At 44.4% G+C, this 13,430-nt stretch overlaps 1 protein-coding gene across 3 annotated transcripts; it reads right to left on the reverse strand.

The window, feature by feature from the left end:
* Window positions 1-1,618: 1,618 nt before the first annotated feature.
* Rpp14 (ribonuclease P/MRP subunit p14) lies at window positions 1,619-11,810 on the reverse strand. Of its 3 annotated transcripts, none has more exons than NM_001108372.3 (7): window positions 11,597-11,791; window positions 9,514-9,666; window positions 8,083-8,170; window positions 7,880-7,964; window positions 4,799-4,875; window positions 3,949-4,027; window positions 1,619-2,811 (listed from the first exon to the last, which is right to left on the reverse strand). In NM_001108372.3, the coding sequence occupies exons 3-7, from the start codon at window positions 8,151-8,153 to the stop codon at window positions 2,755-2,757; spliced, it is 369 nt and encodes a 122-aa protein (NP_001101842.2). In that variant the 5' UTR covers window positions 8,154-8,170; window positions 9,514-9,666; window positions 11,597-11,791; the 3' UTR covers window positions 1,619-2,754. The 3 variants fall into 3 exon arrangements, with proteins under 3 accessions (NP_001101842.2, NP_001135401.1, XP_008768774.1); NM_001141929.2 differs by lacking the exon at window positions 11,597-11,791 and adding an exon at window positions 11,434-11,581; XM_008770552.4 differs by having other exon boundaries at window positions 1,851-2,811; window positions 11,396-11,810.
* Between the last annotated feature and the right edge of the window lie 1,620 nt (window positions 11,811-13,430).

Raw genomic sequence — 13,430 nt, forward strand, 5'->3', positions numbered from 1 at the left:
GATTCTATATGAATCCCAGTGCTTGGGGATGTGGAGACGGGTGGAGTCCTTAATCTCACTGGACAGCCAGCTTCATCTAATTACTGAACTTAACGCCAGAGAGAGACAAAGACAAAAAGTGAATCTGAATCCTGTGAAGGGTAGTGACATCGAAGCCTGACATTTTGCCTCCACACACGCGCGTGCGCGCACACACTCTCTCTGGTTACTTAAGATGACACCAGAAGGAATGCCTTTTCCAGGAAATATAGAACGGGTGACACATCCTCCTAAGTTCTGTGAGAGTAAGAGATGCCATGCCCTGCTGCTGATCTTGTATTTCTAATCAAAGCATCTAGCTACGACCACTTACCATTTAACCTACTGAGCTAAGGCAGACCACGGGCGTACAGATACATATTTAACAGGTACTGGCTGTTAGGGAGTACCGCTTAATACTAACGCATTCACCATCTTCTCCCTATAAACCCAAGTTCTTAAAAAGCGGGGGACTCAAAAAACTTGGCCTCCCTCAGCCACCATGTACTTACCCCTTTTTTTTCTCTTTTTGAGATAGGGTCTAGGTAGTCCTGAAACCTGTTGTGTAGACCAGACTGGTCTCAAACTTAAGAGATCCTCCTGCCTCTTAGTATGCATCACCACATTCAGCCCTGCTTATATCTTTATATATACATAATAGCTTTATTGTTGCTTTTTTTAAAAAAAAGATTTATTTATATACAAGTACATTGTAGCTGTCTTCAGACACACCAGAAGAGGGCATCAGATCCCATTACAGATGTTTGTGAGCCACCATGTGGTTGCTGGGAATTGAACTCAGGACCTCTGGAAGAGCAGTCAATGCTCTTAACCGCTGAGCCATCTCTCCAGGCCCACTTCTTTTGTTTTTAAAGTAGAGCCACATTTTCAAGAGAGGGAGGGGATTAGAACCCTTCAAACAGCACCTTTGCATCCCAGATTCTTTCCTTCTAAAATCTAACAGATTGGCCAACTCTCTGCAAGACCCACATGTTAACCTGTTCAGCTGGAGGACAGCCAAATTCAGATTCAGAAAAGCCACTCAATTCACTCATGGAGAGTCACGCGGGAGAATACTGGCCTACATTTCTAGGCCTGGCCTTCTGATTAATTCTGTTTCTATTATTCCCAACAATGCTGCGGTGTTAGGGGACCTTATATAACTGAGTCACGGCTGCATGTAAACCCCTCACCAGTAACAATAAAACCACCGAGAGGCAAGTCACACAGAAGCTTGAACTAAGCGGCAGCTTTTGTTTTTACTGTTTTGAGACAGGGTCTCTCTATGTAGCCCTGGCTGTCCTGGAACTTGCTATGCACCCCGGGCTCTGCCTGCCTCTGCCTCTAAGTGAGGACTAAAGGGCAAGTGCCACAGCATCTAGATTACATCTTGATGTGAATAAGGAATTATAAACCTAACCGAGAAGCCACTGAGAAACAGTCTGAGAATTAGGTGCTCAAAGATGGCTCTATGTGCATTGTTGCAGTTGGTGACTAAATACATGGTAGTATAAATTCAGTAAGAAAATTCAACACAGACGTAGGTGTTATCAAATACATATATAATTGTTTGAAATTCTGAGTAAAACACACAGTTTTCTCAATTTAAAAAGACTTTATTATTATTGTATTTGTATTTTGCCTGCATGTACGTCAGTGTACCATGTGCATGTAGTTTCGGCATAGGTCAGAAGACGGTGTGGGATCACCTGAGACTGGAGTTACAGACAGTTGTGAGCCGCCATGTGGGTACTAGGAGTTGAACCCAGATCCTCTGGAAGAGCAGCCAGTGTTCTTAGCTGAGAAGCCACCTCTCCAGCCTCTCTCAACTGTTTTGTTTTTTTTTTTTTTGGTTCTTTTTTTTGGAGCTGGGGACCGAACCCAGGGCCTTGCGCTTCCTAGGCAAGCGCTCTACCACTGAGCTAAATCCCCGACCCCTCTCAACTGTTTTTTAATTGGAAAAAAGAAATCCAAACCTCGTAGATGACGAGCTCTTGCATGTAAGTCTGGACAAACCACGCGCTAATCTGGAAATCTCCTCTCCCACACATGGCTTCTGCGTGTACTTCTTGAAGAGCAACAGCCCAGCTGCCCAGAAGTCACTGATAGCAAGAGCACAGGGTCTGAACGTACAACTTTACATTTCTATTTCAGGATCTAGGAGCTCCTGGGACCATAATTTTAACCAAGCCTTCCATAACTGTCTTCTTACTTTCTATTACACAGCAGGACACTTCAACAACAGCAACAGACTGCTTCAACCTTTTCACTTCTGCCGATGCTAAAACCACTTCTCCAATATACAAAGGAGCTGGGAATTTAATCTCCTGGGAAAGAAACACACAGCCTGGCCCTGGCATTTTAGTGCCCAGGAGAGCTGAAATAAGTCCATTTATCAAAACTCCATGCACAACTGTCTTTCCAAACCTGGTGTGCTTTGCAAAATCTTCACTTAAATGCAAAGGATTGGCGTCTCCCGTTAACTCTGAGAAGGTAGCCACGTCCTGCTGTGTGAAGGCTCTGCTAAGTTCAGCGCGGTCTCCAACTTTCATGTGCACACACCGAAAACACTGCCCTGTTGGTACCACACGATGCTGCCACAGTCTCCTCTGAAGCCCACTCCACATCTTCAGCATCTCCGGATGTCAACAATAGGGGCTTTAGCCTGCTTGTTTCCAAACTGCGTAGACACCTAAGGACACTGTCGAGAGTGTTTGTATCTGGAACTGTAAGAGCTCAGTCCAATACTTGTTCCCTGCTATTGCCAGATAACGCGAGGAGAAAGGGAGACACCTGTGAGAGAAGAAAGGGTTAACTCAAGCTGCATGAAAACAACAGGGAACGCAGAAAACACATAGATTTCACAGGACGCACAGAACTGTAGCAGCCACACTGTAAAGGGCCTTGTGTGTGGAAGCACTGGCTGGACAAGTAATCACAAGCTCGGAAACAGCAGTTTATAAGGTGTGGCAGTCAGTAAAAAAAGACTTCATCACAAGAACTCAAGTTCGACCTCCAAATATCTCTAGTATATATAACTGTAACTTTTATTCCCCTGATATAATTGCTGTCTCTGAGGCTTACTGCCATCTGCTAAGTTCAAGGCCTAGTCCTGGAAGCTCCTAAGCCCAGACCTGTGTAATCTTATCAAGGCCAAGAATGTTTTCACCCTCTGAAACTTACTAAGGAATAAACTCACTCCTCCTAGTTCTCTCTGAACTCTGTCTGCCTGATTCAACTCTGCTGCTCTGGCTCAGACTCCTCTCCAAGCTGACTGACTCAAGAGGACTTCTCTCAGCTTCTCCTAAATTGCTTGGCTTGGCCTCAAACCACTCTAACAATCTGTTCTACCTTTCCGGCTCCTCTGTCTTCTCCTGTGTCCAGCCTGTTCTCTATTCAGGAGGTCACTATAAAACTCCCCCAGTAAAACTGTTCCCTTCTTCCCTTTCTTCTGTGCTGCTTTCTCCTAAGTAACCTCTTTTTCCTCTCGAGAGAGTTGGCCATAGATTATTTTGTCAAATCTTTCTTACTCACCACTTTGTCTGCCACTCAATTAGACATCCCTTTTAAACATGGATGCTTCCTTCTTCAAACTAACTTTACCGTCACTGCTTGGGATTAAAGGTGTGTACTAAGAGCATGTCTGTGTTCCAGCCACAGAGATTAGATGTGCGTGCTAAGGGCTGAGGCGCACCACAACTAGAAACAGCCTTGTTCAGTAAATAACACAACGTCTGGATTCACAGTGTGATCACCTACCTTGCAACAAGGGTGACTTAAAATCTGACCACTATGCCTCAGTTCCGGAAGCAGAGATTTTGGGTTTGCCCTTGTTAGATGGTAACTGCTTTACTCGCGACAAATGAGACGCACCCAGAACACATCACTGCGGTACTCAGTAGCTCTGAATTGTAAAGGAAAAGCCGTTACCTGACTCACTCTGAAGGCACATTTCTTGCCTTTATAGGCTCCAAACAGGGTCAAAGAGCTCCACAATTTGGCCAGACCACTGCATAAAGATCAAGAAAGCATAAATAAAGATTTTTGTTGTAATAGCGCTTAGTACTTTTGCTTGGGATGGTCTAGGAAGTTGTTTTTTTAGCAAACCAGAAGGCTTATGAAATAGAACCTTAAAAGTAAAAACATATCACAGAGGGTTGGGGATTTAGCTCAGTGGTAGAGCGCTTGCCTAGCAAGCGCAAGGCCCTGGGTTTGGTCCTCAGCTCCAGAAAAAAACAAACAAACAAACAAAAAAAAACAAAAGAAAACAAAACAAAAAAAAAAAAATATCACAGAGAACAAAATGAGCCCCAAGAATCTTTCTGGCCTGGCAAGCATCTAATCGGGGTGCTACTGTGGCCTTTAGCATAACTGGCTAGTGTTGGGAGCCAAACCACAAACTTAACTTGTGTTTTCTCGGTGGTTGTTAAGCAGGGGCAAGCTTGTAAGCTGGAGAAATAACTTGGAAACTGGGCTAGAGGCTGGATCTGTTGGAATAACCTGGAGATGCAGGTCTTGTTGGGGGGTAGCCTGGAAACTGAAGCTAGGTACCAGCCTGTGCTTTACTTGAGTTTAATCTTAGGTCAGGATCCCTAAGATGGAGTCTGGAGTCTGAACCCCAAAGGTTTGGTCTCTGAGAGAAACGTTCACATTAACTCCAGTGTAAATCCCCAAAGGTGCTCAGGGTGCCTGGCCTTGCACTCCCATCCGGGAAGCATCTTCACTGTGCTGTCCCATCACTCTCTCTGCCTGCTACTGTAGAACTGTCCCAGGGTCATACCTGCTGCATACTCTCAAGATGGCTGACAGTGTGGTCTCATCATAAGTGAGAACATCCACAGGTAAAGCAGCGCCAACCTAGGAATGGAGCAATCCCATTAGCAGACTTCCGTGCTCACTCTCGAACTCTAAGAAACCCAGTCTTTCAACAGTGCTGGTGCTCTCACGTGCCTGCTAAGAGCTCTCCCTGCCTGGAATGTTCCCATCCCTTTTCACCTTTGAACCTTGTGTTAAAATGCTCCTTCTCCAGTTGGTGAGATGGCTCAGTGGGTAAAGGTGCATGGTACAAAGCCTGATGACCCAAGCTCCACCCCGTTTGATCCCCAGAACCCATATGGTGCAAGGACAGAAATACCCCAGAGTCGTCCTCTGATCACAACACATGCGCGCACAAGCATTTATGTGTACTAACACACACACACACACACACACACACACACACACACACAGCATATTTATGTGTACTAACATACACATACAGAGAGAGAGAGACAGTCAGACAGAGAGAGGTTTTTTTACAAAAAGCTCCTTTCCTTACAAGATCAATCTACTTACTGCATTCTTTTTTATACCAGACTCTATACTTTGCTCATTCACAATTCTCCCCTCCTTGTCACTCACACTATTTAACAAGGGACAGAAACCATGTCTTATTTAGCTCTATCTCCTGAAATCACATTTTTTATGACATACAAATTGCTGGCTCTATATTTCAATTTGTGGCAATCTATAGGGAAGTACAAACACTCTTCCCTCAGCCCCCCTCCAAAGGCCTCTTCCCTCAGTCCCCCCAAAGGCAGCATCTTATGTCACTACAATGCAGGATCAAAGCAGGTAACTGGTGTCCACACGACTGAATCTACTTAGACCTGACACTATTTGTATGCACATATATTTATATGTGTGTGCTTCCACATAGGCAACTTCTTATAACTACTACCTCTGCCACCAAGATAAAAACCTGGACCATCACAAGACTTTTTCTATTGGTCCTTTATTACTTACACCCACTAACCCCTGGCAGTCACTTCTGTCTACAGGCTATGTTGTAGGAAGAGCAGTATAGACCTAGAATCACCCAGTGAGGAACTTACCCAGGGTTGGCTTTCTCCACTTAACTTTCTAGAGCTTTGTGTAGCACTATCTTTTTCTCTGACAATTATATCATACATGATATGAATATACAATCACTGAATAATCCATCCACTTAAGAACTAATGTAATGTTTCCAGCTCCTGGTTGTTATAAGACTACCATAAACACTGGTGTGCAGTATTTTTTTCCTTTCAACATTTATTTTTTTGTGCACATGTATATTTGTGCACTGTGTGCATGCCTGGTGCCTGAGGAGGCCAGAAAAGGAGAACAGATCTAGAGTAGAGCTACGAGGCAGTTATGAACCACTATGTGGGTCCTGGGAACTGAACCCAGGGGTCTGCAACTGCTGGGACCTCTCCAGGCCGAATGTAGATTTTTGCTTCAAGTCATTTTTTTTATTATATTTACTTATTGTGTACGCGAATATGTGCCCTGATGTACGTATGGAAGTCAGAGGACAATCTGAAGAAGTCAGTTCTTTTCTTCCACCATATGAGCTCCAGGGATCAAATTTAGGTCTTCAGGCTTGGTGGTAGCACCTTTACCTGCTAAGCCGTCTCAGCTGTCTGTGTACACAGGCTCTTCTCTTCTTTCGGTTTTCTGGAGTGAATACCGTGAGTGCTACTGCTGAGGCGTACGGTAAACACGTGATCAGTCAGGTGGCAGCTGGCACACATTCCACTGGTATCTAATATTATCACGTGCTTCTTTGTCAATGGTGCACTCTCTCTAGTGAAATGTCTGTGAAAGTCTAGCCTATTTGATTTGGACTGTTTGTTTTCTTATGACTGGGGCTCCTTGGTGATAGGGTCTTGCTACACATAACCTTGATCATCCAACTTCAGCCTGTCTAGTGCTGTGATTACAGGTGTAAATCATTGTATCCAACACCATCGGGTTCTGAGAGTTCTAATATCCTAGACAATACTTCTTTGTCAGACATAGTTTTCAAATTATTTTCCCCAACCTATATCTCATCTTTCCATCTTCTTACAGTCTTTGCAGAGTCTATCTGAACAAAATAAATCAGTCATGGGAGTTCCTGACAGTCAACCCTATCTTTGTACTCCCCCCTCCCCGCCCCCCATTTCCAAAGTTCAGCTTCTATTAGGTGACTGCTCAGACAGAGCTGCTCCAAGTGTCTGGTCTGTGACAGGCTGAGAAGCACATCGGGATGTCGGCCAGCATCACTAAGCAGTTTGCTTCTGCTCACACTCTCTTAGATTTTCTATCACTTTAAGGTTTATTTATTTGTGTGTGTGTTTCCCCCACATGTATGTATGCATGTCTCTGTACATGTATGGAGGTCTGTTTGCCCACGTGTGTATGTATGTGTGCCTGTGCTACTGCAAGTGTGTGGAGATGAGAAGAAACTCTCAAGAGCTGGTTCTCTCCTACCATACGGCTTCCAGGGACTGAGCTCAGGACATCCTGCTGTCCCTCGTACTGAGGTGTTCTTACTGAAGCATGCTATGCTCATGCGAGCCCTTCCTCTTTCAAAGACGGACAGTGATGTCTCCAGGTTACCAGTCTAGACTATAACTTGATAGCACTGTTCAAGAACAGGTGTCTAGTAGGTTTCTTGCCAAATACAGGATACACTAGAAAAACCTACAGAATTCATTATTTCTGAAAGCTGGCTTCTGCAATTTCTAGTTCCGTTTTAAAAATATGTATTTCTGTACTTCTTACAACCTGCTCTTTGTAGACTAGGAGTAATGTTGCAAGTAATCCCAGGGCTTTGGAGGCAGATGCAGGTGGCTCTGTGAATCTGATGTTAATCTGGTTTACAGAGCAAGTTCTCTAGACAACCTGGCTCATACAGAAGGCCTGTCTCTAACAAAGGAACAAAAAAGTTCTTTTTTTGTTTGTTTGTAACAGGTACAATCAGGCCCAAGGTAGGCCATGATTCCACCAGTGAATTATACCCTTAGTCCTTTTTCTAAAATTTCTTACAAAAACCTTAAGAATGTTAATTCCATACCTCCCCAAACAGGTCTTTCAGCGCTGAAACAAGTAGCTGTTTGAACTGGGCTCCATTCAGTCCAACCCCATGTTCCTGAAACTCTCTGTAAAAAATATTAAGAGAAAATATCACATTAAATGCCATGCTTTTCAGATTCATAAAAAAGAAACAATCAAACAAAAACAGGTTATATAAAACAGAACTCACAAGACGGAACTTACAAGCAGACTTTCATGTAGTGGTACTCCGAAGGGCTCTTATAAACTACCCTTTCATAAGCAGTAGCTGGCATCTTCCAACATGGGGTACCTAGAGGAGTCAAGAGAGCTCATAACCATCAGGTATAGTGTTATTAGTGGTAGTATTGCATTTTTAATGGGAACTTGCCCTATTTTCTGTTGGGACTTTATAAGCAAGAAGCCAACTAGATGTAGCCCCTTGGCCTTGGACCTGAACTATAAGCCAAAACATAGCTGTTTATAATTTACTTAGTCTGTGGTTATTACTGGCAACAGAAGATATACAAACACGGGCACTAATACTATATTGCTCTTTTCATGTAATGACGGGGGAGGGGAGCCTAACTGTGTAGTCCAGGTTGGCCTTTTACTTGATTCTCCTGCTTCATCCCCAGTGCTGGGATTATGGGTGTGTACGGGGCACTCCATACTCAATGCTATTTCAAACAGACCTGAACTCTCAAGAACTTCCGATGTGCTGACACCCCCCCCCCCCTAGAAAGTCTCTTTCCTTGAGTCCACTCAGACCTTGCTCTCCCCCTGGACAGCTCTCATTCCCATTTCAATGTCTCCTCCTTCATGGAGACTTTCTCACACTTGTTCTACAGATGTTTGTTATGTAGTATCTTGTCGTTGGGCCCAAGAGACCAGGGGCCCTCTACCTCTTACCCCAAGTCACACTGTTAGGGAACATTTCAAGAACCTCTCTGGGTCAGACCCAATTCCAAGCACTCTTAGATGATGATAGCCAGAAAAAGGAAATTGGAAGCAAGAAGCTTCATCCCTCTCTTCTGGGCCCAGCAGGGCACGTGCTCAACAGAACACTTGCCACATACGTGACTGAGGTGACGGTGATGGTGATGGCCTCGATGCCCAGTGTATCGAGGTGGTTTCAGGACAGCAGTCACAGTTACTTGATGCTCCTTTGTCACCGACCAGTCTCTACTAGAACCTTGCTTACTTCAGTCACTCACCACCTGACTGACACATACCAGTTGTTTTTAGGCCTTGCCAACTTCCCAGTTGATGCATATTGCCAAAGGCAGTGAAGTGATTTAGGCCTGAGACTTAGGATACCAAAACAACTAAGGAGCAATGCGAAGGTAGATGGTGGTAATGGTCACACAACAATGCATATGACAAAAAAAGAAAAAATTAAATGACACGCTGTATATTTTTCTTTTAGTTTTGTTTCTTGGTATAGTTCTGGCTGTCCTGAAACTCTGACCTTGAATTCAGAGAACCACTGCCTCTGACTCTCAAGTGCTGGGGTTAAAGGTATGCACCACCACTGTCTGGCCTATATATATATCTATATCTATAAAACAAATACATATATAATATACACATATAAATATAAGATACACACATATATATGAATGTATGTATGTGTATGTATATGTATATGATTACTTAGGGCTGGAGAGATGTCTCAGCTGTTCAGAGCACTTGCTGTTCTTGTAGAGAAGCTGGCTGGGTTGATTTTCCAGTACCCACAGGGTGGCTGACATAAGTTTATACTCCAGTTCCAGAGGATTCAACACTCTCTCTTGTTCTTCCTGGGCACTGTAGAAAAATGGTACAGAGATACAATACAGGCAAAATACTCGTACATGGGCTGGAGAGATGGCTCAGCGGTTAAGAACATCAACTACTCTTCCAGAGGTCCTGAGTTAAAATCCCAGCAACCACATGATGGCTCCCAACCATTTGTAATGAGATCTGATACCCTCTTCTGGTGTGTCTGAAGACAGCTACAGTATATATATATATATATATATATATATATATATATATATATATACACACACATATACATATATACATATATATATACACATACATATATATATAAAATAAATCTTTTTAAAAATTCATACACATTAAGTAAAAATAAAGTAACTTTAAAATGACGAAAAAAATGACTTTTGCATAAGCTTGAGTTCTTGGAGTAAGACAGTACTGCCCCCCTGCAGGCTGTACAGAGATGGAGGTGCCCTCTGTACAGGCAACATACTAACAGGTTCAACACTGTTGCCTTTTACTCACTGCAGCAATGTTCACAAACATCTCATTACAAGTGTCTCTTACTTGGGTTTTCACTCTTTCGTCCTCTAATCTCTCTAATCTACACAGCCGCCACTGAGCCTGTTAAGGCACATCGTCCCCGTGCTCAAACATTTCTCCAGAGTAAGCCACCCTTCAAGACTTGGCTCTGAACTCGTGTTCGGCCATACCTCCACGACCTCAGTTCTGTCCTCTGTGAATCAAAAATAAGGACATGGTCGCTCCTAGGGTCCAGACTGAATCCGGCCAATAGAACAGACTGGGCCATGAAAGATTGATAAGAACGGCAAGAGAGGAAGGAGGAATCAAGAGACCCACCAGGAGACTGCATGATGCATAACCAAAATGGCCGAGTTGCATAGGAAAGAGAGGCTGAGGGAACTGAAGCGAAGATCAGGAGCTGGAGAGGTTTAAGGGCAGGGGAAGGAAAAAGTCATTCAAGATGACTTTAACAGCAACTTGTGAGCGGTAACTGAGAACCTAGAGGCTAGCATAGATCTCGATATACTAGTAAGCACCACAGACACAGGTTAATGGAGAAACAATATGTCCTTTGCCAGAAATAAGACTCCTTTTAGCGAGTAGGAACTATCTTCTTAAATCCCTGAAGGAATCATGACCTTTGTCTAAATGCCAGACTTAAAGGAAAGGATGATGATGACGACGACGACGATGATGATGATTTTGTTTGATTTCTCAGTGTAACAGAGCCCTGGCTGTCTCTCAGAGATCTGCCTACCTCTGCCTCCTGAGTGCTGAGATTAAAGGCGTGTGCCACCACGCGCTCGAAAAACAATTTCTTGAAACCTAATACTCTGGGCTTCCTCCTCCTCTTGGTCTCAGCTACCCCTGATTCAAGTCAGAATCGCACGTCTCGCACGCGTCTCGCACTTTCTAGCTTTTTTCTCTTGCTCAATGTGTCCCACTGCCTATTTTATCTTTGTTGTACCAACCCCTCCTTGCCCAGTTCTTGAAAGTCTTACTCCCTTTCTGCTTCCTACAGTCCTGCACTCCAAAACAGAGATCTGTTTCATTTCCTAGTGCTTCTCAGGGACTAAAACGAGTGTCTTGAACATTTGGGGACACAAAATACAACTAAAGCAATCTTTAAAAAGCCGATCCCCTGCCCTGGGTTCGGTCCCCAGCTCCGAAAAAAAGAACCAAAAAAAAAAAAAAAAAAAAAAAAGCCGATCCCCTAGGGACTCCTTAAGAGTAAATTGTTTCCAACCTTGCTCGATTAACAACCGCTATTGACTAAGCGCCCACCTCGAAGGCAGTGCGCCCAGCAACACGGCCGGATCAGCCTTTCCGGTCACCGTCTGTATCCGGTACCTCAACCGCGTTGTACGGAACCCGGTGGCGGCTCTCTGACTGACACGACCATAGTGAAGACCCTTCCACCCTGTGCGCCCACGTCGCGCATGCGCACCTGCCGCGCGCGGTTAAGCCGTCCCGGCGCAGAACGAAGCCGCTCACTGGGATAGCCGCGTTCCTGTCAATTGCAGGCTTACTACAACTCGGCACGGGTCGGAGTTCCCACGCAGCAGCCCAAGTTTGGTCCTGGAAAACTGGTGTATTTACATTAGAGTCCGTTCCGCACCGCCCCACAGACGCATCGCCGGACGTGACGTCACTGCGCGGCGTCCGTCACTGACCTATTGCGTAATCCTCCACGGGGGGGCGGGCTGAGGACGATCGGGTTATGCACCCTCTAGCGCCCACTTCCGGAATTGGCGCCAGACGCTCTTCATGGTCATTTATTTATACATTCATGCTCAACAGGTTATATCAAACATCTCCTCTCCTGGATTCTTTCTTTTCCTCTCTTTCTTTCTTTCTTTCTCTCTCTTTCTCTCTCTCTCTCTCTCTCTCTCTCTCTCTCTCTCTTTCTTTCTTTCTTTCTTTTATAGTGCCAAGGATCAAGACCACAGCCTCATCTATGATAAGCAAGTCCTCTACCACTAAGCTAAATCTGAGCCTTTCATCTCGGGAACATCTGTGTCAGGCACTAAAGACAAGATCCTCTGTCGATGTCCGTTTGTGGCTCCTAACCATACACTAGAGGTTCTGTTTTGACTCGGAAAGATCCAGCTGCTCCTGTTTCCAGATGTAAGTTCATTCCACTTCCACATTCAGTCACCAAGTACTTTTTCAGAATCCGTTATGCACTAGATACAGACTGTTCTGAGTGCTGGCAACTTAGGAGACTAAGATATAGTCCTTGGATCCATGTGACATGTCACATATATTTAACAGTAATAATAACAACTAATATTTACATTTGGGCCAGGCACTGTACTGAAGATTTCACGTAAGTTATCTAAGGGAACCCTCAAGCAACTCTGAGGTAGCTATTATTGCAATAGTCCCCATTTTACAGAAGGGGAACTGAGGCAGGGGGAGAGACTAAATTGTTTTCCTTTGATCCTGATTGCCAGTGTTATTATAGATTATCCGCTTTGGCCAGCGTTCTGGTTTGTATATGCTCAGCCCAGGAAGTGGCACTATTAGAAGGTGAGATCCTGTTGGAGTAGATGTGTCACTGTGGGTGTGGGCTTTAAGACCCTCATCCTAGTTGCCTGGAATCGTATTCTGCTAGCAGCCTCTATATGAAGATGTAGAACTCTCACCTCCTCCTGTACCACGCCTGCCCGGATGCTGCCATGTTCCTGCCTTGATGACAATGGACTGAACCTCTGAACTTGTAAGCCAGCCCGATTCAATGTTATCCTTATAGAGTCGCCTTGGTCACGGTGTCTGTTCACAGCAATAAAAACTCTTAACTAAGACAGACAGTGATGTCCGGACTGGTCCAGATGCACCATCTTAACCCAACTGCCTTCTGAGGTGTTCTCTGAGTATGGGAACTTTCCTGATGACTCATCACCAGTGGCCACACAGCTTGCACTTATTAAAAAGATTTGACCTGAGCTGTACACAGCAGTGATGGTAACAGTACATGTTGTACAATCAAGCCTGTGCCTAGGTCAGTTGGGGCCTTTTCTGTAATTGGGGAAAGAATCTAATATTTGTTATCTTCTAGAGCCCCCATTCATGCCTTGGCCATACGCTGGAGCCATGTGGCTTCTGCTTCCTCTCCTTCCCTCCCAGAGGAAACAGGACTTGCTGGGGATTAAGGGGGAGTAAGCTAACACAGACTCCAGAGAGTGGAATTTGCTTTCTCAAAATATTTGTATTTTGGTAGTTATAGCAGAATTTTAGCAGAACTATAGTATCTGACAAGAATCTGGAGTGATGGTACC

This window comes from Rattus norvegicus, chromosome 15, assembly GCF_036323735.1.
Source record: "Rattus norvegicus strain BN/NHsdMcwi chromosome 15, GRCr8, whole genome shotgun sequence".
NCBI classification, from domain to species: Eukaryota; Metazoa; Chordata; class Mammalia; order Rodentia; family Muridae; genus Rattus; species Rattus norvegicus.